Source organism: Ranitomeya imitator, chromosome 6, assembly GCF_032444005.1.
Source record: "Ranitomeya imitator isolate aRanImi1 chromosome 6, aRanImi1.pri, whole genome shotgun sequence".
Taxonomy (NCBI): domain Eukaryota; kingdom Metazoa; phylum Chordata; class Amphibia; order Anura; family Dendrobatidae; genus Ranitomeya; species Ranitomeya imitator.
The window spans coordinates 199347042-199373439 of record NC_091287.1 but is presented as its reverse complement, the minus strand read 5'-3'; the positions used below and the strand labels follow the sequence as shown (position 1 = coordinate 199373439).

At 43.6% G+C, this 26398-nt stretch overlaps 1 protein-coding gene across 1 annotated transcript in view; it reads left to right on the top strand.

The window, feature by feature from the left end:
• The window catches only part of TRIO (trio Rho guanine nucleotide exchange factor), a 2940676-nt gene that overhangs the window by 627230 nt on the left and 2287048 nt on the right, over nt 1-26398 (top strand). The window contains 1 exon segment of the mRNA XM_069730426.1: nt 20278-20400. Coding sequence (XP_069586527.1) covers nt 20278-20400 — 123 coding nt within the window.

Genomic DNA, 26398 nt, shown 5'->3' with positions numbered 1-26398 from the left:
ATGCTGACCAAGAGAAGATAACACATACCGTATATACTCGAGTATAAGCCGAGATTTTCAGCCCAAATTTTAGGGCTGAAAGTGCCCCCCTCGGCTTATACTCGAGTCACGGTAGCGGTGGGGTCGGCAGGTGAGGGGGTGAGGGCGCTGAGGCATACTTACCTAGTCCCAGCGATCCTCGCGCTGTCCCTGCCGTCCCACGGGCTTCGGCGCTGCAGCTTCTTCCTCTCTTCAGCGGTCACGTGGGACCGCTCATTACAGAAATGAATAAGCGGCTCCACCTCCCATAGGGGCGGAGCCGCTTATTCATTTCTCTAATCAGCGGTGCCGGTGACCGCTGATAGAGAAAGAAGCTGCAGCGCCGAAGACAGGAGGGGACAGCGCGAGGATCGCCAGGACTAGGTGAGTATGTTATATTCACCTGTCCTCGTTCCAGCCGCCGGGCGCCGATCTATCTTCCCGGCCGGCGCCTCCATCTTCCCGGCGTCTGCGCTCTCTGACTGATCAGGCAGAGGGCGCGATGACGCATATAGTGTGCGCGGCGCCCTCTGCCTGATCAGTCAGAGCAGAGACGCCGGGAAGATGGAGGCGCCGGAACGAGACGCCGGGAGCTGCAATCAAGGGAGGTGAGTATGTGGTTTTTTTTTTTTATTGCAGCAGCGGCAGCACAGATTAATGTGGAGCATCTATGGGGCACAGTGAACGGTGCAGAGCACCGTATAAGGCACATCTATGGGGCACAGTGAACGGTGCAGAGCACCGTATAAGGCACAGCTAGGGGGCACAATGAACGGTGCAGAGCACCGTATAAGGCACAGCTAGGGGGCACAATGAACGGTGCAGAGCACCGTATAAGGCACAGCTAGGGGGCACAATGAACGGTGCAGAGCACCGTATAAGGCACAGCTAGGGGGCACAATGAACGGTGCAGAGCACCGTATAAGGCACAACTAGGGGGCACAATGAACGGTGCAGAGCACTGTATATGGCACAGCAATGGGGCACAGTGAACGGTGCAGAGCACCGTATAAGGCACAGCTAGGGGGCACAATGAACGGCGCAGAGCACCGTATAAGGCACAGCTAGGGGGCACAGTGAACGGTGCAGAGCACCGTATATGGCACAGCTAGGGGGCACAATGAATGGTGCAGAGCACCGTATATGGCACATCTATGGGGCACAGTGAACGGTGCAGAGCACCGTATATGGCACAGCTATGGGGCACAGTGAACGGTGCAGAGCACTGTATATGGCACAGCTAGGGGGCACAGTGAACGGTGCAGAGCACTATATGGGGCACAGCTATGGGGAAATATGAATGGTGTAGAGCACTATATGGCACAGCTATGGGGAAATAATGATCTATTTTTATTTTTGAAATTCACCGGTAGTTGCTGCATTTCCACCCTAGGCTTATACTCGAGTCAATAAGTTTTCCCAGTTTTTTGTGGCAAAATTAGGGGGGTCGGCTTATACTCGGGTCGGCTTATACTCGAGTATATACGGTAATCTAAATGTACCTTCACACTGAGCAACTTTAGAACGATAACTATAGCGATCCGTGACGTTGCAGCGTCCTGGATAGCGATATTGTTGTGTTTGACACGCAGCAGTGATCAGGATCCTGCTGTGATATCGCTGGTCTGAGCTAGAAGACCAGAACTTTATTTCGTCACTGGATCACCCGCTGACATCGCTGAATCGGCGTGTGTGACGCCGATCCAGCGATGTCTTCACTTGTAACCAGGGTAAACATCGGGTTACTAAGCGCAGGGCCACGCTTAGTAACCCGATATTTACCCTGGTAACCATTGTAAATGTAAAAAAAAAACACTGCATACTTACATTCCGGTGTCTGTCGCGTCCCCCGGCGTCAGCTTCCCTGCACTGTGTCAGCGCCGGCCGGCCGTAAAGCAGAGCACAGCGGTGACGTCACCGCTCTGCTTTACGGCCGGCGCTTACCCAGTGCAGGGAAGCTAACGCGGGGGGACGCGACAGACACTGGAATGTAAGTATGTAGTGTTTTTTTTTTTTTTTAACATTTACAATGGTAACCAGGGTAAACATCGGGTTACTAAGCGCGGCCCTGCGCTTAGTAACCCGATGTTTACCCTGGTTACCCGGGGACTTCGGCATCGTTGGTCGCTGGAGAGCTGTCTGTGTTACAGCTCTCCAGCGACCACACAACGACTAAACAGCGACGCTGCAGCGATCGGCATCGTTGTCTATATCGCTGCAGCGTCGCTTAATGTGACGGTACAAGAAAAAGGGAATATCCAGCACGTCCATCCAGTGTAAGTAAAATATCCAAAATTTATTGAAGCATTTTAAAAAACAATATTAAAAAAGAGAGAGAGAGACTCTCTCTGCCTGACGCGTTTCTGGCGCACCACGGCGCCCTTAGTCATAGGAATCAGTTTCTATGACTAAGGGCGCCGTGGTGCGCCAGAAACGCGTCAGGCAGAGAGAGTCTCTCTCTCTCTTTTTTAATATTGTTTTTTAAAATGCTTCAATAAATTTTGGATATTTTACTTACACTGGATGGACGTGCTGGATATTCCCTTTTTCTTTCTTCCACTTCAGCTGAAATCACCAGCAGGTACGGCACCCACCAGTTACATTCATTTGCAACGGTTTACAGATGCACGTCTCGGCGTGTCAAGCTCCTAACCTTCCCTCTCCCCCCTCCTCTTTTCTTGAATGTAATGTGATGGTACCTTTAGCAGAGGCGAGAAGCAGGCTTTGAAAGTGTTAAAGTCAAACACAAATTTAACCATCAGAAGGGCAGATAAAGGAGATGTGGTCCTCCTGTATTTATGCTTTTATGATAAGTTGAATCAGAACATGCTACAGAATGAGGACATATATAAACCTCTGAACAACAATCCTACAGAAGTCTTCCAAAATATATTAAAAACTCTCCTGTTGGAAGGTGTAGCATTGTGGGCAATCAGCCCGAAACTATGAGAAGATCTATATGTTGAATGCCCTATTATTCCAATCCTACACTCCCTTCCCAAAATTCACAAGGAGGTTTTTCATCCTCCATTGAGGCAGATTTTGGCTGGGATAGGGAGTGTAGGAGAAAAATAAAGTGCTTGGATAGATATGTACCTGCAGCCTCTAGTACAACAAATCCCAGGATACATAAGAGACTCTATACATCTTATTTCATTGCTTGATGGTTTTAAATTGTCTGAAAATTGCATGATTATTGCTTGTGACGTTGAGGCCCTGTATATTTCGCTGCGCCACGACCTGTCTTTAAAGATTCTATCAGATCCCCTGAATACATTTAGTAATTATAAAAAAATCAATTCAAGAGTTCATAGTGATGGGGATAGAGTTTTTACTGAAGTATAATTATTTTTCATTCAATAAAGATTTTTATTTGCAGGTCCGGGAAGCACCGATGGGTGCAGAGTTCTCGCCGTCGCCTGCAACTTTATATATGGCAGCCTGGGAACAAGATTTTGTCTTTTTCAGCGTGGACCCCTTTCCTCCCACATTAAATGGATGGGTAGTTACATGGATGACATCCTCCTGGTGTCATCCCCGTCATGACACGGTGGAATCCGTGTCAGAATTTATTCAACATTATAATGACAATGAAATGAATCTGAGATTTACTTATTCAATTGCAATCAGCTCTATCAATTATCTAGATGTGATGTTCAGTTTGGATTCCACAAGCAAAGTCAGTGTCCCCCTACCGTAAAAGTACAGCCACAAACTCCATTTTATTGGCACAGTCCTGTCATCAGAAGAATGTTAAGAATGTTCTTCTTGGAGAATAGTATAGATTTAAAAGGATTTCATCTTTACATGAAACTTTTGAAAAAGTAAAAGATGAAGTATGTGTAAGGGTAAGTTCACACAGGACTTTTTTGCTGCGTTTTTTATGCTAATTTAGGTGCGTTTTTTGGTGCGTATTTGGTGCGTTTTTTTAAGTTCACACAGGACTTTTTTGCTGTGTATTTTTGCTGCGTATTTTATTGGTAATTTTCAGCTGCTTGCTCATCCTCCTATACCAAGACATGGCTAACACCTCACTACCAGAAACTCCCTCACAATAGATCACAGTCAAAGGACACCTCACAATGGCTCTTCACATCTCACTACCAGAAATTCCCTCACAATACATCACTATCAGGACACCTCACAATAGCTCACTGTCACTATGGACACCTCACTAACCACACCCCTAAGCTCTTGGCTGTGAGATCACTTCCTGCTGGCCATGATTTTCTGCACCAAAAACGCAGCAAATAATGCTACATGCATTTTTGCTGCGTTTTTGCAGCGTTTTTTCCATCACCCATTCAAGTCAATGGGTGAAAAAATGCTGCAAAAACGCTGAAAGAAGTGACATGCTGTATGTCCAAAAAACGCAGCAAAGCAGAAAATACTGATCAAACAAAAACCCAATGTGTGTGCATGAGATTTCTGAAATCTCATAGGCTTTGCTGGTACTGTAAAAAGCAGCTGAAAATTAGCATAAAAAAGCAGCAAAAATATGCAGCAAAAAAGTCCTGTGTGAACTTACCCTAAGGGTATATGCACACGTCAGGATTTCTTGCAGAAATTTTCCTGACAAAAACCGGACATTTCTGCTAGAAATCCACATGCATTTTTACCGCGATTTTACTGCGTTTTTCATGCGTTTTTGGTGCGTTTTTTCCCAAATACATAGAATCGCGTGAAAAACGCAGAAAATCCACAAAAATAATGAACATGCTCATTTTTTTTACCGCAATGCATTTTTTTGTGGAAAAAAACGCATCCATGTGCACAAAACATGCAGAATGCATTCTAAATGATAGAATACATAATGTATGCGTTTTTAATGAGTTTTTATAGCGTTTTTAGCGCCAAAAAATTGAAAAAAAACTCGAAAAAACTGAACGTGTGCACATAGCCTTTGACAGGAAGGGGTTACTCTAAGTGGATGTTAGATAGGGCTGAGGATATAATCAATAATAAAGATAGAGCAGAGATGCTAAAAAGGGGGGGGGGGCGTGTCCTGGACGGCCATGTGAGGGGACACTGAGGAAAGAGCTCCCGCGGCCACAAGCACAATTATCCTGAACAGACATCATAAATCTAGCTGTACCTGGAAACTGAATCACCCGAGCGTGAAGGAGAGCTGTGGGGACACCCAGAGAGGCTCGCAATTACACGGAGGAGGCAGAGAGATGCGGGTACAGGAGAGACTGGAGGAACCCAAGATGGCACCGAGGCCAGAGCGGACACTGAGAAGGAGAACGCTGCCTGTCAGAAGAGCATGGAAGCTGCAGCAAAACTTCAAAGGTTTGCCCAAGTGGTCGGTGGGGAAGAGGCACAATAGACTATGGAGGAGAGAGCTAAAGAAGAGGAAGAGGACGAGAAAGCTGATGAAGGAGCGAGGGGGGGCACTGAAGGGGGAGAAAGAAAGTAGCATGGCTGCAGCAGGAGAGGCTGAGAAGGAAGTGGAATTGAGAGGGGAGCCAACCCTAAAGGAAGTCTTCATCCTCTTATCCTCTTGTAACCAGTCCCTGAATGATTTAACCCTTCAGATGAAGGAGGTGAAAAGGGGAGATTGTACAAATAAAGGCTGCCATACAGAAAATGGATAAAAAATAAAAAGGAAAGCACTACCGTAACGCCCGCACACTACACCACACAATTATAAGAAAAAATATAACAAACTTTATTTGGTACATCAACACAAGAATTTAAAACATAATTAAAATACATGGGCACCTTTCCCACAAAACCCCCAACATATGTGCTACAAAGTAAACAAAATGCTGATGGTAATCAATGCATTATATACAGTTATATGAAAAAGTTTGGGCACCCCTATTAATCTTAAGCTTAATGTTTTATAAAAATTGTTTTTTTTGGCAACACCAATTTCAGTTTCATATATCTAATAACTGTTGGACACAGTAATGTTTCTGCCTTGAAATGAGGTTTATTGTACTAACAGAAAATGTCTAATCTGCATTCAAACAAAATTTGACAGGTGCATAAGTATGGGCACCTCACCAGAAAAGTGACATTAATATTTAGTAGATCCTCCTTTTGCAAAATTAACAGCCTCTAGTCGCTTCCTGTAGCTTTTAATGAGTTCCTGGATCCTGGATGAAGGTATTTTTGACCATTCCTCTTTACAAAACAATTCCAGTTCAGTTAAGTTTGATGGTCGCCGAGCATGGACAGCCCTTTCAAATGATCCCACAGATGTTCAATGATATTCAGGTCTGGGGACTGGGATGGCCATTCCAGAACAATGTAATTGTTCCTCTGCATGAATGCCTGAGTAGATTTGGAGTGGTGTTTTGGACCGCACTCGTATTTATCTCTCTGCGCAGGCGTCTGGTCTCCTGAACTTATTGGGAGGGCCGTGCATTTGCACTTCATTTCGCGCACGCGCTTCTCTTCTGCGGGTCATGCTGCCCATGCGCAATCTTGTTCTATGGACAGCAGACCGCTTTCCGGGCCTGTCCTTCTGCGCAGGTGTCGGGTCTCCTGAACTCATTGTGCCCATGCGCATTAAGGCGCGCCAGACTTCAATCCATTTCCGGATCTACTTGCCTCCTCCTTGTCTCTCAGCCATCACACCGGTGTCATATGCACCAATCACCTACTCAGGTATATATTGTCCATTTGGTAGCTTAGACACATGCTTCCCCTGACGAAGCTGTAGGAGTTACGGCGATACACGTTGGGTCGTTGTAGCGGCACCCTTCCCGGTATTCCATCTTTTTCTTCCCCCTCGGGTGGTTCCATTGTATTTCGGCTAGTCAGTCCTGGCACTTTAGCATTGCTTTATCCTCCTCATTTACGGTGGATGGCTCAGTCTATTATTTCTGCCATACATACCCAGATTTATTCCTGTTTATTTTATACAGGTTGTGGCCTTGTTGGCCACCTATACACCTTTTTAGGGTATGGCTGGGATTTCATCATATGTATGCTGAGCTGTGAGGTGTTTTCTTGGCGATAATTTTCGGCTGCAGGACTGCACCTGCTGTGCTATCACTCAGTGGTTTATAGGGAATCTTACCCCTCTTATGTTTGCACTTTATATATATTTATTTTGGTCTTCGGTGCATTTGGTGGTTGCTTCGTACCTATATATATATATATATATATACATACATACATACATACATACATACATACATATATATATATATATATACATACATACATACATATATATATATATATATATATATATATATATATATATATATATATATATATATATATACATATATATATATACATATATATATATATATATATATTGTTTTGTGCATTACAATGATTACTTATATAATGCATTCATTTCCATCAGCATTTTGTTTACTTTGTAGCACATATGTTGGGGGTTTTGTGAGAAGGGTGCCCATGTATTTTAATTATGTTTTAAATTCTTGTGTTGATGTACCAAATAAAGTTTGTTATATTTTTTCTTATAATTGTTTGGTGTAGTGTGCGGGCTTTACGGTAGTGCTTTCCTCTTTATTTTTTGTCCATATTTTTGTTTACTACCGGCCCTTTTTGCACCTCCCTGCTATTATATCTATTATGGTTATGCGCCTTATCTCTATATTACATATACAGAAAATGGATAATCGCATGGGGGAGGTGGAGGAGAGGATGAGTACTGTGGATGATCATGTGGTTCAACTACAAAAGGCAGAGAGAAAGTTTGCCCAACAGATATCGGAATTGGTAGCAAAAAATGAGGACCTAGAAAACAGATCCAGAAGAAATAACATCAGGATAGTGGGTCTGCCGGAAAAAAACAGAGGGGAGAAATCCTACTGAGTTTATTGAAAACTGGTTGAAGGAGAAGGTTGGAGCCGAGGTTCTGACAAGGGTCTTTGCTGTGGAAATAACGCACAGAGTTCCGCCGCAGCCCCCTCCCCCTGGAGCCAATCCTCGTACCATGCTGGCTAAGATATTAAACTACAGAGACAGAGACATTGTTCTTAGGAAGGCCAGAGAAATGGAGGATCTCACTGTTGACGGACAGAAGATTGCCATCTACCTGGATTACTCTGCTGCGGTCCAGAAACAGAGAATGCAATTTACTGGCATCAAGAGGCAACTGAGAGAACTGGGGGTGCAATACTCCATGTTTTTCCTGCAAGGTTGAGTGTGGTTGTCTTTCATAAAGCTAATTTCTTCACGACACCAGAGGATGCTTCCCAATGGATCGACATCAATGCCAAGAAACTAAGAAACTACAAGCGGCGGGAGACTGACTTTCAGCAGAGGCGTGAGCTGTTATTGTTGCCAAGATGTGTGGTATAAGAGAACTGGGTTGCTATTTGTACCCATTTAATCCTTGTGTCTCTTTCACTTTTTGAGGAGTGGAATATGGCTTGGTTTAACTATTACGCCAGTTAGAGTTGTGCTGGAAAATGAGGGGTGGGGTGGGGATTGTTAATAGGGTGCACTGCAAACGATGTTTTGTTTTTTGTTTTTTTACTCTCTTTACTTCACTGTTTGTTCTGTACTGTTAATAATTAGTGTAAAGAGATGTGATTCTAAGTGTCGCGGGAGCCAGTTAGAGGAGGTTACCTAGGTGAGAGGGCTTCAAACGGGCCAACGAGCCCCACTCTCGATGAGTTTAAAGGGTGGGAGAGAGGGGATGGACAGCTCAGGTTAAGGAGTAGGATTTTCTTGATGACTGTTCTGCATCATGATGGGGAACCGTATTAAAATACTGAGTTGGAACGTTAGAGGCCTGGCAGACAAAACTAGACGAGCTGCGGTGCTACAATACACACAAGTCCAGAGGGCCTCACTGATATGTCTGCTGGAGACACACTTGGTTCGTGAGAGGGTGGACGTCTTCCGTAGGTGGTGGTTGCAAAAAATGTATCATTCCCATTTTTCTACATACTCGAGGGGGGTTTCTGTATTGGTCCCAGCAGGGGTGCGCTATGAAGATCTGAAGGTGTTTCTGATGTGGATGGACAGTATGTTATAGTGAAATGCAGAATGCTTGGTATTTTGATGTGTGTGGTGGCTATGTACATTCCTCCCCCTTATTAGAGTAAAACACTTAAAGAAGTGTTGGAATTGATTGGACAGGGAGATCCGACCTCAACCATATGTGTGATGATTTCTGGGATAAAAACAAAAATACACAAAACAGGTCAGAAAGCCATATTACGCCGTTCGGAACATATGTACGAAAGATCGGTATGACTGATTTGTGGAGAGTGCGACACGTGGGGGAGAAGGGATACTCTTGCTATTCACCGGCTCATGATACTTTATCCAGAATAGATATGGCGCTCGGAAACAATATATTTGATTCTTTGGTGGGAGAAGTGATATACTTGCCACAGGCGATCTCTAATCATAATCCGATAGAGGTGGAGTTATGGCCAATGGGGACACAAGCACGGCATAGGGGAGAGTGGAAATTTTACCCTAACTTGCTGAATAGTGTGAGTTTGGAGGGCATACAGCGAGAGGAGGGGGAGTTTTCTTGAGATTAATGAGGGCAGCTCGGACATACCCACTATATGGGAGACGATGAAGGCATATTTGAGAGGTTTGCTGTTCAGGGACATCAGTAGATGTAAGCGGCGATCAAAACAGGCGGAGAATGCCGCAAGCGAAAGGTTGAGAATTGCTGAAGATGAGATGGCCACACTGGGTACCCCTTAGGCTGGGAAACGGTTAAGAGAAGCCCAGAATAATATGTATACAATTCTTTGGAAAGGACAGGGAGGAAGAGAGAGTTCCAACGACTAGTCTTTTACCAGAAGGGGGATGTAGTGGGGCATATGCTCTCGCTTGTGACGTCGGCCCAGAGGGGTACACCATTCATACATTCACTAGAGCCTGTTAACGGTATAAAAGTGTCAGAGACCTCTGGGATCTTTACAGACTTCTACGCGGATCTGTACTCCTCTGGTGTGGACCCATCGGGGACTGACAACGCGGGATTTCTAGAAGGTATTGTGTTACCTAGACTGAGTGAGGAGGATAGGGAAAGTTTGGAGGGACTAAGTCTTGCTTTAAGAGCCATGGCAAGAGGTAAGGCCCCAGAAGCAGATGGATTGCCAGCTGAAATTTATAAAGGAGATGGAGGAGGTGTTGCTACCCAGATTACGAGTAGTTTTGGAGGAGGCTAGGAATGGGGGATTCTACCAGCCTCCATGAGGGAAGCCATAATAGTTGTAATCCCGAAGGAAGATAAAGATCTATGACTGCCTGAATCATATCGCCTGATTTCTTTGCTCACAACGGATGTTAAACTTCTGGCTGGGGTGTTGGCGGCCCGATTGTCGGGTGTTATTTCTAAGTTGATTCATCCAGATCAGTCTGGCTTTATGCCCGACAGGTCCACGGCAGTCAATCTTAGAAGGCTTTTTTGAAATTACAATTGGGGGCTGATAACTGTGGGCATAGAGTTATTGCTTCTTTAGATGCCCATAAGGCATTTGACAGTGTGGAATTGGGATACTTGTGGCATGTGTTGCAATGCTTTGGCGTCGGCTCACAACTTGTGTCCTGAGTTCAGCTACTGTACGTGCAACCATCAGCTAGGGTGAGAGTGAAGGGTGAGCTTTCTCATTCGATAAGGCTACATAGAGGGACGAGAAAGGGGTGTCCGCTCTCCCCTCTTTTGTTTGCTTTAGCCGTGGAGCCGCTGGCCGCCAAGATCCGACAGTCCGCTGAGGTCTCTGGGTTTAAATATGGATCGATAGAGAAAAAGATAGCGCTTTATGCGGATGATATACTGCTGTTCTTGAGTGATCCACATGATTCATTGAGTAATGCAATTTGGCTCATCGAGGGATTTGGTGCTTTGTCGGGGCTCAAAATAAATTGGAATAAGTCAACTCTGTTTATGGTGGATGATGCAGGGGGTGAGCTGGGAGATTCTATGGAGGGGGGTAGACTTAAAGTAGCAGATCAATTCAAATATTTGGGGATACTAATCTCTTTGCCGATCACGAATTACTTGCATATGAATCTTACACCGGTGCTGGGAACTCTTAAGGCAAAGGTAGGGGCTTGGTCTAAGTTGCATTTATGTGTTGTAGGCCAAATTAATCTCATTAAGATGATTCTGATGCCTAAGATACTGTATGTTCTCCATAACTCCCCTATCTGGATGCCACGTGTAAAATTCAAACTGATTAACTCTATTTAGAGGCCTGGTGTGGGGGAGGCAACACCCGCGAATTAAATTGGAGACGCTTCAACGCCCTAAGGGCGCGGGAGGCTTGGCTTTACCTAAACCTGAAATATATTTCTTGGCAGCCCAATGTCAGCATTTAAAGGGCTAAGAACATGAGTCATCTTCCAATGTAGCACAACTTTTGATAGAAAGGGCGGTGAAGAGAAGTCCAGCGGTACAGTGTCTGTAAGATGGATCCCTAGGGATACTGGGGAAGAAATACCCAACATTATTTCTGATATATAAAGTATGGGGGAGAGTTAAACAAATTTGCGGGGTTACTTGTCTGACCAGGTTTTCTCTGCTGTGGTTTAATGATAATCTACCGGAGTGATGGGGGTTGAAATCCTTTTCCCAGGTACAGTCGGAATATGGTCTTAGGACATCTGGGGGGGTTCCAATGTTCACAAGTACGGCATGCATTTGTGGCCCTGAATGAGATGGATTGTTTCCAAATTCAAAACGACTTAGTATTAGACTACATCTGTGGAGTGGGGACAACGAGGGGTGCTATTTCATCTTTATATAAGGATCTACTTCACACTCACCTATTGGGATATCCAATTGGCGCGAGGGCTAAATGGGAAAGAGAGCTGGGTCATTTAGAGGATAAAACGTGAGAATCTGTATTAGAATGCATATCGAAACTATCACTGAATGAGATACATAGAAAAAGAAAACGGCAGCACTCACCAATCTTCTATGCAGGTTCCTTTATTGTTACAAAATCTTCACGGCACGGGGGTGTGTATATACAAGGAAATGTAGCCTGCAATGGCGAACGCATCGCTAGCGCACGCCCACATTGGGCGTGCGCTAGCGATGTGCCGTCATTTGAGTGCAAGCAGCGTTCGCGGTCTGTTCCTCGCTAGCGCAGATCGGCTAACACGATCCCTTTTGGGACATTGCGTTAGCGCTATGCGCTAAACGGACTGCCCTAATGCAATGTGACCCTAGCCTAAGGGTGTGTTGGGATTAGGATTGTGATTAGGGTTAGGGGTTAGGGGTGTGTTGGGTTAGGGTTGGAGTTAGAATTGGGGGGTTTCCACTGTTTAGGTACATCAGGGGGTCTCCAAACGCGACATGGCATCACCACTGATTCCAGCCATTTTTGCATTCAAAAAGTCAAATGGTGTTCCCTCCCTTCTGAGCTCTGCAGTGTGCTCAAACAGTGGTTTACCCCCACATATGGGGCATTAGCGTACTCAGAATAAATTGGACAACAACTTTTGGGGTACCCAAGACAAATTGCACAACATCTTTTGGGGTCCAAATTCTCCTGTTACCCTTGTGAAAGTAAACATTTGGGGTGATAATATCATTTTTGTGGAAAAAAAATGATCTTTTATTTTCACGGCTCTATGTTATAAACTACTCTGAAGCACTTGGGGATTCAAAGTGCTCACGAAACATCTAGATAAGCTCCTTGGGGGAGGGAGTCTAGTTTCCAAAATTGGGTCACTTGTGGGGTTTCTACTGTTTAGTTACATCAAGAGCAATGCAAACGCAACATGATGCCTGCAGACCATTCCATCAAAGTCTGCATTTTAAAACATCACTACTTCTCTTCCGGGACCCAATGTTTGCCCAAACCGTGTTTACCCCCGCATATGTGGCATCAGCGTACTCAGAACAAACTGGACAACAACCATTGGGGTCCAATTCCTCCTGTTACCCTTGTGAAAATAAAAAAAAATGCGGGCTAAAACATAATTTTTTGAGGAAAAACTTTATTTTTAATTTTTACAGCTCTGCATTATAAAGCACACATCTAGATAAGTTACTTAAGGGATATAGTTTCCAAAATGGTGTCACTTGTGGGGGTTCCACTGTTTAGGCACATCAGGTGCTACTCAATTCCAGCCAATTCTGTATTGAAAAAGTCAAACAGCGCTCCTTCCCTTCCAAGCTTTGCCATGCGCCCAAACAGTGGTTTACCCCCACATATGGGGTATTGGCATATTCAGGAGAAATTGCACAACAATTTTTGTGGTTCATATTCTCTTTTTACACTTGTGAAAATAAAAAAAAATTGGTTCGGAAGGAAAATGCTTGTGAAAAAACCTTAAATGTTAATTTTTTCCTTCCACATTCTTTCAGTTCCTGTGAAGCACATAAAGGGTTAATAAACTTCTTGAATATGGTTTTGAGCACCTTGAGGGGTGCAGTTTTTAGAATGGTCTCACTTTGGGGTATTTTCGGTCATGTACACCCCTCAATGTGACTTTAAAAGTAATGTGGTCCCTAAAAAAATGGTTTTGTAAATTCCGTTGCAAAAATTAGAAATCGCTGGTGAACTTTTAACCTTTATAACTTCCTACCAAAATTAAATTTGTTTCCTAAATTGTGCTGATGTTAAGTAGACATGTGGGAAATGTTATTTATTTAGGCTGCTTTCACATTGGCTTTCAGGAGGTCTTTGGATGGCTGCGTACTTCGTCCCTGAATTTTGCATTTATGTGCGGTTGCTGCACATGTCAAATTGCCGCATGCGGACACATCCGCATACAACGCATGTCCCTACGTACCCAATGTTAAAGATAGGTACACAGAACGCATGCAGAGTAGGCGGAGCATAGGCAGAGCTTCTGGAAAGAAGAAGGGAGGAAGTACTCAGCCATCCTCACGCCTCCTGAATGCCAATGTGAAGCTAGCCTAAGTATATCTCTCTGATTTAAGGGCATAAAAATGAAAAGCTAGAAAATTGCAAAATTTTTGCCATATACAGTGGGGCAAAAAAGTATTTCGTCAGTCAGCAATAGTGCAAGTTCCACCACTTAAAAAGATGAGACGTCTGTAATTTACATCATAGGTAGACCTCAACTATGGGAGACAAACTGAGAAAAAAAAATCCAGAAAATCACATTGTCTGTTTTTTTAACATTTTATTTGCATATTATGGTGGAAAATAAGTATTTGGTCAGAAACAAAATTTCATCTCAATACTTTGTAATATATCCTTTGTTGGCAATGACAGAGGTCAAACGTTTTCTGTAAGTCTTCACAAGGTTGCCACACACTGTTGTTGGTATGTTGGCCCATTCCTCCATGCAGATCTCCTCTAGAGCAGTGATGTTTTTCAGCTTTTCGCTTGGCAACACGGACTTTCAACTCCCTCCAAAGGTTTTCTATAGGGTTGAGATCTGGAGACTGGCTAGGCCACTCCAGGACCTTGAAATGCTTCTTACGAAGCCACTCCTTCGTTGCCCTGGCGGTGTGCTTTGGATCATTGTCATGTTGAAAGACCCAGCCACGTTTCATCTTCAATGCCCTTGCTGATGGAAGGAGGTTTGCACTCAAAATCTCACAATACATGGCCCCATTCATTCTTTCATGTACCCGGATCAGTCGTCCTGGCCCCTTTGCAGAGAAACAGCCCCAAAGCATGATGTTTCCACCACCATGCTTTACAGTAGGTATGGTGTTTGATGGATGCAACTCAGTATTCTTTTTCCTCCAAACACGACAAGCAGTGTTTCTACCAAACAGTTCCAGTTTGGTTTCATCAGACCATAGGACATTCTCCCAAAACTCCTTTGGATCATCCAAATGCTCTCTAGCATACTTCAGACGGGCCCGGACATGTACTGGCTTAAGCAGTGGGACACGTCTGGCACTGCAGGATCTGAGTCCATGGTGCCGTAGTGTGTTACTTATGGTAGGCCTTGTTACATTGGTCCCAGCTCTCTGCAGTTCATTCACTAGGTCCCCCCGCGTGGTTCTGGGATTTTTGCTCACCGTTCTTGTGATCATTCTGACCCCACGGGGTGGGATTTTGCGTGGAGCCCCAGATCGAGGGAGATTATCAGTGGTCTTGTATGTCTTCCATTTTCTAATTATTGCTCCCACTGTTGATTTCTTCACTCCAAGCTGGTTGGCTATTGCAGATTCAGTCTTCCCAGCCTGGTGCAGGGCTACAATTTTGTTTCTGGTGTCCTTTGACAGCTCTTTGGTCTTCACCATAGTGGAGTTTGGAGTCAGACTGTTTGAGGGTGTGCACAGGTGTCTTTTTATACTGATAACAAGTTTAAACAGGTGCCATTACTACAGGTAATGAGTGGAGGAAAGAGGAGACTCTTAAAGAAGAAGTTACAGGTCTGTGAGAGCCAGAAATCTTGATTGTTTGTTTCTGACCAAATACTTATTTTCCACCATAATATGCAAAAAAAATGATAAAAAAAACAGACAATGTGATTTTCTGGATTTTTTTTTCTCAGTTTGTCTCCCATAGTTGAGGTCTACCTATTATGTAAATTACAGACGCCTCTCATCTTTTTAAGTGGTGGAACTTGCACTATTGCTGACTGACTAAATACTTTTTTGCCCCACTGTATCTGTTTTTTTTTCATAAATAAACGCAAGTTTTATCGAAGAAATTTTACCACTGACATGAAGTATAATTTGTCACGAAAAAAATCAGTCTCAGAATCAGTGGCATCCATTAAAGCTTTCCAGAGTTATACCCACATAAAGTGACAGTGGTCAGAATTGTAAAAATTGGCCTGGTCATTAACCCTTTCACGACATGCGCCGTAATAGTACGGCGCATGTCGTGTTTCCCCCTTTGATGTGGGCTCCGGCGGTGAGCCCACATCAAAGTCGCGACATGTCAGCTGTTTTGTACAGCTGACATGTGCACGCAATAGCGGCGGGTGAAATCGCTATTCACCCGCCGCTATTAACCTGTTAAATGCCGCTGTCAAACGCAGACAGCGGCATTTAACCGGCGCTTGTGGCCGGAAATGATGTCATCGCCGACCCCCGTCACATGATCGGGGGTCGGCGATGCATCAGGAAGGTAACCATAGAGGTCCTTGAGACATCTATGGTTACTGATGCCGGCCTGCTGTGAGCGCCCCCCTGTGGTCGGCGCTCACAGCACACCTGCATTTCTGCTACATAGCAGCGATCTGATGATTCTGCTTCTAGCCTCCCATGGAAGCTATTGAAGCATGGCACAAGTAAAAAAAAAAATGTTTTTAAAAATATGAAAAATATAAAAAATATAAAAGTTTAAATCACCCCCCTTTCGCCCCATCCTAAATAAAACAATTAAAAAAAAAAACCTACACGTATTTGGTATCGCCGTGTTCAGAATCGCCCGATCTATCAATAAAAAAAAAGCATTAACCTGATTGCTAAACAGCGTAGCGAAAAAAAAAAATCCGAAACACCATAATTGCGTTTTTTTGGTCGCCGCGACATTGCATTAAAATGCAATAACGGGCGATCAAAAAAAAGTATCTGCACTGAAATGGTATCATTAAAAATGTCCGCTCGGCACGCAAAAAATAAGCCCTCACCTGACCCCAGATCACGAAAAATGGAGACGCTTTGGGTATCGGAAAATGGCACTTTTTTTTTATTTTTTTTAGCAAAGATTGAAATTTGTTTTCACCACTTGGATAAAAAATAACCTAGACATGTTAGATGTCTATCAACTCGTAATGAACTAGAGAATCACAATGGCAGGTTAGTTTTAGCATTTAATGAACCTAGCAAAAAAGCCAAACAAAAAACAAGTGTGGGATTGCACTTTATTTGCAATTTCACCGCACTTGCAATTCTTTTCCCGTTTTCTAGTAAAAGACATGGTAAAACCAATGGTGTCGTTCAAAAGGACAACTTGTCCCGCAAAAAATAAGCCCTCACATGACCATATTGACGGAAAAATAAAAAAAGTTATGGCTCTGGGAAGGAGGGAAGTGAAAAATGAAAACGCAAAAACGAAAAAGGGCCGCGACTTGAAGGGGTTAAGCTGCAAATTGGCTGTCACTAAGGGATTGGGGTTTGACTCATGACAAACATTTAGGACTAGTCTGCATTGGGTAATCGGTGTGGTTTATAGAGCTGGTGCCAATATCTGACTCAAGAGCAGGGATCCTTTGTTCTGACTGTTTTTTTGTTTTGATGTTCAATAACAGTAGATGTGGCCATGCACATGTCAGCTTTGTCCATGAACTGCTGTGGGATTTTTAAATACAGCCATAAAAATGAACTGTATTCAGAGATCCCATAGCATACAATGAAGTTATGCAATCTCAATCATCAGTCACCTGACTAGGCAGCCAGTTCAGCGTTTAAGTGACAAATAGATAGGACATCATCACTTCTAGTCCCAAAGGATACCATTGAAGCAAAGGTACCAGAGATGTTAGGGATTGGAGTGGTAGGTAACACTTATTTCTCTTTTATAGCAATCCCTTTTTTCAAATTTTATGAAAAATCATACTAAGATCTATAAGGTTGCCATATCTATTGGATGAATGCCAGACAAAACAACAGATTTTAACAAGAGTGACCATTTAATGTGGATGAGGTCTCCGCACTCTCTCATGATGATAAATGTTGGGGGAGAGAAGATTATTATGGGGGACTTCAACTACCCTGAAATAGATTGGGGAAGAGAAACCTGCAGTTCCAGCAAAGGTAATCGGTTTTTGACAACTATGAGAGACAATTACCTTTCACAACTGGTTCAGGACCCAACAAGAAAGGGGGCACTGCTAGACCTAATATTAACCAACAGGCCAGACCGCATATCAAATATAAGGGTTGGGGGTCACTTGGGAAATAGCGATCACAAAATAATAAGTTTTCATGTATCCTTTAAAAAAGATGTGTAGTAGAGGGGTTACAAGGACACTAAACTTCAGGAGGGCAAATTTCCAACGGATGAGAGAGGATCTTGGTGCAATTAACTGGAACGATATCCTGAGACACAAAAATACACAAAGAAAATGGGAGATGTTTATTAGCATCCTAGATAGGAACTGTACACAGTATATACCGTATGGGAATAAACATACTAGAAATAGGAGAAAACAAATATGGCTAAATAGAGCTGTAAGGGGCGCAATAAGTGACAAAAAGAAAGCATTTAGAGAATTAAAGGAAGTAGGCAGTGAGGAGGCATTAAATAAATACAGAAAATTAAATAAATTCTGTAAAAAGCAAATCAAGGCAGCAAAGATTGAGACAGAGAGACTCATTGCCAGAGAGAGTAAAAATAATCCTAAAATATTCTTTAACTACATAAATAGTAAGAAACTAAAAAATGATAGTGTTGGCCCCCTTAAAATAGTCTGGGTGAGATGGTGGATGAGGATGAGGAAAAAGCCAATATGCTAAATGACTTTTTTTCATCAGTATTTACACAAGAAAATCCCATGGCAGACAAAATGTCTAGTGATAAAAATTCCCAATTAAATGTCACCTGCTTAACCCAGCAGGAAGTGCGGCGGCGTCTAAAAATCACTAAAATTGACAAATCTCCGGGCCCGGATGGGATACACCCTCGAGTACTGCAGGAATTAGGTACAGTCATTGATAGACCATTATTTTTAATCTTTAAAGACTCCATAATAACATATTCAAAAAGGGAACAAAAACTGAACTCGGAAATTATAGGCCAGTAAGCTTAACCTCTACTGTGGGTAAAATCCTGGAGGGCATTCTAAGGGACGCTATACTGGAGTATCTGAAGAGGAATAACCTCATGACCCAGTATCAGCACGGGTTTCCTAGGGACCGTTCATGTCAGACTAATTTGATCAGTTTCTATGAAGAGGTAAGTTCCGGATTGGACCAAGGGAACCCAGTGGATGTAGTGTATATGGACTTTTCAAAAGCTTTTGATACGGTGCCACACAAAAGGTTGATACATAAAATGAGAATAATGGGGATAGGGGAAAATATGTGCAAGTGGGTTGAGAGCTGGCTCAGGGATAGGAAACAAAGGGTGGTTATTAATGGAGCACACTCGGACTGGGTAGCGGTTAGCAGTGGGGTACCACAGGGGTCAGTATTGGGCCCTCTTCTTTTTAACATATTTATTAATGACCTTGTAGGGGGCATTCAGAGTAGAATTTCAATATTTGCAGATGACACTAAACTCTGCAGGGTAATCAATACAGAGGAGGACAATTTTATATTACAGGATGATTTATGTAAACTAGAAGCTTGGGCTGATAAATGGCAAATGAGCTTTAATGGGGATAAATGTAAGGTCATGCACTTGGGTAGAAGTAATAAGATGTATAATTATGTGCTTAATTCTAAAACTCTGGGCAAAACCGTCAATGAAAAAGACCTGGGTGTATGGGTGGATGACAAACTCATATTCAGGGGCCAGTGTCAGGCAGCTGCTACAAAGGCAAATAAAATAATGGGATGCATTAAAAGAGGCATAGATGCTCATGAGGAGAATATAATTTTACCTCTATACAAGTCACTAGTTCGACCACACTTAGAATACTGTGCACAGTTCTGGTCTCCGGTGTTTAAGAAAGACATAGCTGAACTGGAGCGGGTGCAGAGAAGAGCGACCAAGGTTATTAGATGACTGGGGGGTCTACAATACCAAGATAGGTTATTACACTTGGGGCTATTTAGTTTGGAAAAACGAAGACTAAGGGGTGATCTTATTTTAATGTATAAATATATGAGGGGACAGTACAAAGACCTTTCTGATGATCTTTTTAATCATAGACCTGAAACAGGGACAAGGGGGCATCCTCTGCGTTTGGAGGAAAAAAGGTTTAAGCATAATAACAGACGCGGATTCTTTACTGTAAGAGCAGTGAGACTATGGAACTCTCTGCCATATGATGTTGTAATGAGTGATTCATTACTTAAATTTAAGAGGGGACTGGATACCTTTCTGGAAAAGTATAATGTTACAGGGTATATACACTAGATTCCTTGATAGGGCGTTGATCCAGGGAACTAGTCTGATTGCCGTATGTGGAGTCGGGAAGGAATTTTTTTCCCCAATGTGGAGCTTACTCTTTGCCACATGGGTTTTTTTTGCCTTCCTCTGGATCAACATGTTAGGGCATGTTAGGTTAGGCTATGGGTTGTACTAGATGGACATATAGTCTTCCTTCAACCTTAATAACTATGTAACTATGTAACTATGTAATTTCAACCTGGTTGCAGTTTAGTCCCTTCATCCCATTCAAAACATATTTATGCTGTAGCAACTGTGCAAGTTTGTGGGGCAGTTGTTGGTCAATGGTATATAATGTGTTTAGTTAGCCCTAGTAACATTACTGTATGTTTTCTTTTAGATGTTTGACTGGATTGCGCATAATAAAGGACTATTTTTGACAAGCTACTCCGACATAGGCATCAGCCACAGTAAAGCTCTGGAGCTTCAAACACAGCACAATCATTTTGCTATGAATTGTATGGTAAGTTGCCATCACCATTTCCAAATTTGAATTGGTACCTGCTAAGGGCAAATGTAACATACAAAATTAGTTTATTTATGTATGGATAAAATTCTACGGATGAGAGCAGGTTCTCACTGAGCACAAGTGACAGACGTGACCAGCGTCGGACTGGATCACCTTGGGCCCACCAGAGAAAATCATTCTTGGGGCCCACTATATAGCTACATAGAAGTAAATACAAGACCATCAATTGTGTGGTAAAACACACTAATATCAGGGTACAGGAAAGAAATATATCTTGGTACCGTGTTAGCTTTAATATCAGGGTATAATATAAGGTAGTACATGTCTTAATTATGTAGCAAGGGTTGGTGTAGAATCATAGAGGGGTAGCCCCCTCATAGAATATAACGTAGCCCCCCTCATAAAATATAATGCAGCACCCCCTCACAGAATGTAATGCAGAACGCCACAAAATATAATGCAACCCCCTCAGGTATAACGCAGTCACCACCATAGAAAATAATGTAGCCTTTCTCATAGGGTATAATGCAGCCCCCTCATATAGTATAATGCAGCCCACCATAGAATATAAAGCATCCCCCCATAGGGCACAATGCTGCCCAACTAATATAGTATGATGTAGCCCCCAAAATATAATGTAGTCCCCTGAGAGAATAATGCTGCCCCACCACAGAATATAATGCAACCCCCATAGAGTATACTGTAGCCCCCTCATATAGTATGATGTAGCCCCCCAGAATATAATGTAGTCCCCTGAGAATAATGCAGTCCCCCACAGAATATAATATAGCACCCTCATAAAGTATAATGCAGGCCCTCTCCACCCCATCATTGTCCTCATCACCACCTCCATCATTGCCTTCTCTCCACCACCCCTATCATTCTCCTCCAACACCCAATCACTGCCCATTCCATCACCTCCATCATTACCCACCCACCACCATCATTGCCTCCCCCCACCACCATCATTGCCTATCACCACCATCATTGCCTGCCCACCACCATCATTGCCCATCACGGCCATCATTGCCACCCCTCGCCATCATTGCCCATCACCTCCATCATTGCCTCCCCTCACCATCACTGCCCATCACTTCCATCATTGCCTCCCCCACCATCATTGCCCATCACCTCCATCATTGCCTCCCCCACCATCATTGCCCATCACCTCCATCAATCATTGCCTCCCCTCACCATCATTGCCCATTACCTTCCCCACCATCATTGCCCATCACCTCCATCATTGCCTCCCCGACCATCATTTCCCATCACTTCCATTATTGCCTCCCCTCACCATCATTGCCCATCACCTCCATCATTGCCTCTCTGACCATCATTTCCCATCACTTCCACTATTGCCTCCCCTCACCATCATTGCCCATCACCTCCATCATTGCCTCCCCCACAATCATTGCCCATCATCTCCATCATTGCCTCCCCTCAGCATCATTGCCCATCACATCCATCATTGCCTCCCCCCACTGCCATCATTGCCCATCACCTCCATCATTGCCTCCCCCACCATCATTTCCCATCACTTCCATCATTGCCTCCCCTCACCAATATCATTGTCCTTCCCCACCACCCCTCACACACATCACTCTCACACTCACACACAAAGCACCGCACCACATACACACACGCAGACACACCGCACAGCTCACCTCTCCGCAGCAGCAGCTCATCCCAGTAGCCTCTTCCTCGCCGGCAGCTTTCTGTATGAGACAGCGCGCTGGATGATGACATCATCCAGCTGGACTGTCTCAGACAGAAACCAGGATGCTGGGATGAGCTGCTCTGTGTGCCTGCGTGTGTGTATGTGGTGCGGTGATTTGTGTGTGTGTGTGGTGCGGTGGTGGGGCTTTACATGCAGGCAGTGTTAGCTGCAGCCTGCAGCTAACGCTGCCCGCTATTAAGGATAAATGGTATTCCCGCCTCTCCACGCCCATAGGGGCGTGGGGAAGCGTGAATATTCATTTTGCTTTAGCAGCGGGGACAGAGTACCATCTCCAGCTGCTGCTACGTTGGCGCAAGGCGGGCCCCCTTGACTCAGGGGCCCCATAGCCACTGGCAGGGGGCCCCTGGAGCAGTGGGGGCCCTTGAAGCAGTGGAGGCCCTAGGCAGCTGCTGGGCAGTATGCCAGCATACTCCAATTCTCCGGTGGGCCAGTCCGAGCCTGGACGTGACAGAGTCTAGAGTCGCCGTACAGAATGTTCTGCTGCCTGCAACATCCTCCAGCATGACCAGTTTGGCAGTGTCAGTAATGGTGTGGGGAGGCATTTCTTTGGAGGGCCGCACAGCCATATGCAGGTGCAGTGGTCCCTGAGTTCTTTCTGATGCATGACAATGCAAGGCCTCATGTGGCTAAAGTTTGTCAGCAGTTTCTGCATGATGAAGGTATTGATGCTATTGACTGGCCTGCCCGTTCCTCAGACCTGAATCCAATCAATCACATCTGGGACAGCATGTCTCGTGTCATCCACCAATGCCACGTTGCAATGATATCTGAAGTTCTGGTTGGTTTTATGTCTTATATTTAGTATTGGACCATTATTTGTACTTACTGAGGTGAGTGTCTTAGATATCTTTTCCCCTTGATCAAGATGTTACATAGTTACATAGTTATTAAGGTTGAAGGAAGACTATAAGTCCATCTAGTTCAACCCATAGCCTAACCTAACATGCCCTAACATGTTGATCCAGAGGAAGGCAAAAAAAACCCATGTGGCAAAGAGTAAGCTCCGCATTGGGGAAAAAAATTCCTTCCCGACTCCACATACGGCAATCAGACTAGTTCCCTGGATCAACGCCCTATCAAGGAATCTAGTGTATATATCCTGTAACATTATACTTTTCCAGAAAGGTACCCAGTCCCCTCTTAAATTTAAGTAATGAATCAATCATTACAACATCATACGGCATAGAGTTCCATAGTCTCACTGCTCCTACAGTAAAGAATCCGCGTCTGTTATTATGCTTAAACCTTTTTTCCTCCAAATGCAGAGGATGCCCCCTTGTCCCTGTTTCAGGTTTATGATTAAAAAGATCATCAGAAAGGTCTTTGTACTGTCCCCTCATATATTTATACATTAAAATAAGATCACCCCTTAATCTTCGTTTTTCCAAACTAAATAGCCTTAAGTGTAATAACCTATCTTGGTATTGCAGACCCCCCAGTCCTCTAATAACCTTGGTCGCTCTTCTCTGCACCCGCTCTAGTTCAGCTATGTCTTTCTTATACAACGGAGACCAGAACTGTGCACAGTATTCTAAGTGTGGTCGAACTAGTGACTTGTATAAAGGTAAAATGATGTTCTCCTCTTGAGCATCTATGCCTCTTTTAATGCATCCCATTATTTTATTTGCCTTTGTAGCAGCTGCCTGACACTGGCCACTGAATACGAGTTTGTCATCCACCCATACACCCAGGTCTTTTTCATTGACGGTTTTGCCCAGAGTTTTAGAATTAAGTACATAATTATACATCTTATTACTTCTACCCAAGTCCATGACCTTACATTTATCCCCATTAAAGCTCATTTGCCATTTATCAGCCCAAGCTTCTAGTTTACATAAATCATCCTGTAATATAAAATTGTCCTCCTCTTTATTGATTTCCCTGCAGAGTTTAGTGTCATCTGCAAATATTGAAATTCTACTCTGAATGCCCCCTACAAGGTCATTAATAAATATGTTAAAAAGAAGAGGGCCCAATACTGACCCCTGTGGTACCCCACTGCTAACCGCTACCCAGTCCGAATATGCTCCATTAATAACCACCCTTTGTTTCCTATCCCTGAGCCAGCTCTCAACCCACTTACACATATTTTCCCCTATCCCCATTATTCTCATTTTATGTATCAACCTTTTGTGTGGCACCGTATCAAAAGCTTTTGAAAAGTCCATATACACTACATCCACTGGGTTCCCTTGGTCCAATCCGGAACTTACCTCTTCATAGAAACTGATCAAATTAGTCTGACATGAACGGTTCCTAGTAAACCCGTGCTGATACTGGGTCATGAGGTTATTCCTCTTCAGATACTCCAGTACAGCATCCCTTAGAATGCCCTCCAGGATTTTACCCACAGTAGAGGTTAAGCTTACTGGTCTATAATTTCCGAGTTCAGTTTTTTTCCCCTTTTTGAATATTGGCACCACATTTGCTATGTGCCAGTCATGTGGTACAGACCCTGTTATTATGGAGTCTTTAAAGATTAAAAATAATGGTCTATCAATGACTGTACTTAATTCCTGCAGTACTCGAGGGTGTATCCCATCCGGGCCCGGAGATTTGTCAATTTTAGTGATTTTTAGACTCCGCCGCATTTCCTGCTTGGTTTAGCAGGTGACATTTAATTGGGAATTTTTATCACTAGTCATTTTGTCTGCCATGGGATTTTCTTGTGGAAATACTGATGAAAAAAAGTCATTTAGCATATTGGCCTTTTCCTCATCCTCATCCACCATTTCACACAGACTATTTTTAAGGGGGCCAACACTATCATTTTTTAGTTTCTTACTATTTATGTAGTTAAAGAATATTTTAGGATTATTTTTACTGTCGCTGGCAATGAGTCTCTCTGTCTCAATCTTTGCTGTCTTGATTTGCTTTTAACAGAATTTATTTAATTTTTTGTATTTATTTAATGCCTCCTCACTACCTGCTTCCTTTAATTCTCTACATGCTTTTTGTCACTTATTGCGCCCCTTACAGCTCTATTTAGCCATATTGGTTTCCTCCTATTTCTAGTATGTTTATTCCCATACGGTATATACTGTGCACAGGTCCTATACGGGATGCTAACAAATGTCTCCCATTTTCTTTGTGTATTTTTGTGTCTCAGGATATCGTCCCAGTTAATTGCACCAAGATCCTCTCTCATCCGTTGGAAATTTGCCCTCCTGAAGTTTAGTGTCCTTGTAAACCCTCTATTACACATCTTTTTAAAGGATACATGAAAACTTATTATTTTGTGATCACTATTTCCCAAGTGACCCCCAACCCTTATATTTGCTATGCGGTCTGGCCTGTTGGTTAATATTAGGTCTAGCAGTGCCCCCTTTCTTGTTGGGTCCTGAACCAGTTGTGAAAGGTAATTGTCTCTCATAGTTGTCAAAAACCGATTACCTTTGCTGGAACTGCAGGTTTCTGTTCCCCAATCTATTTCAGGGTAGTTGAAGTCCCCCATAATAATGACTTCTCCTTCAGTCGCAGCTTCATCTATTTGCTTTACGAGGATATTCTCCATTGCTTCCATTATTTTTGGAGATTTATAACAAACCCCTATCAGTAATTTATTATTTTCCCCCTCCCCTTATCTCCACCCACAGGGATTCTACATTTTCATTAAATTCACCTATATTATCACGCAGGATGGGTTTTAAGGACGATTTTACATATAGACACACCCCACCCCCTCGCTTATCTGTACGGTCATTTCTGAACAGGCTATAGCCCTGCAAGTTAACAGCCCAGTCATGGCTCTCATCCAGCCATGTTTCAGATATCCCCACCATGTCATAATTATGCTCCAGCAACATTAGTTCTAATTCGTCCATTTTGTTGGCGAGGCTTCTGGCATTAGTATACATGCACTTGATGTTCCTCTCTGTACCTCTATTCTTTCTTAAATTATTAATTGTTCTAACCCCACCCCCCATGCCACCACCACCCCCAACTTCCTTATTTGTGCCCAGGTCTCTGTCTGCTCTATCTTCCCCTCCTATAAAATGAATACCCTCCCCCCCAAATCCTAGTTTAAACACTCCTCCAACCTTCTAGCCATTTTCTCCCCCAGCACAGCTGCACCTTCCCCATTGAGATGCAGCCCGTCCCTAGCGTAGAGCCTGTAGCCAACTGAGAAGTCGGCCCAGTTCTGCAGGAACCCAAACCCCTCCTTCCTACACCAATTCTTGAGCCACTTATTAACCTCCCTAATCTCCCGTTGCCTCTCTGGCGTGGCACGTGGTACAGGCAGTATTTTGGAAA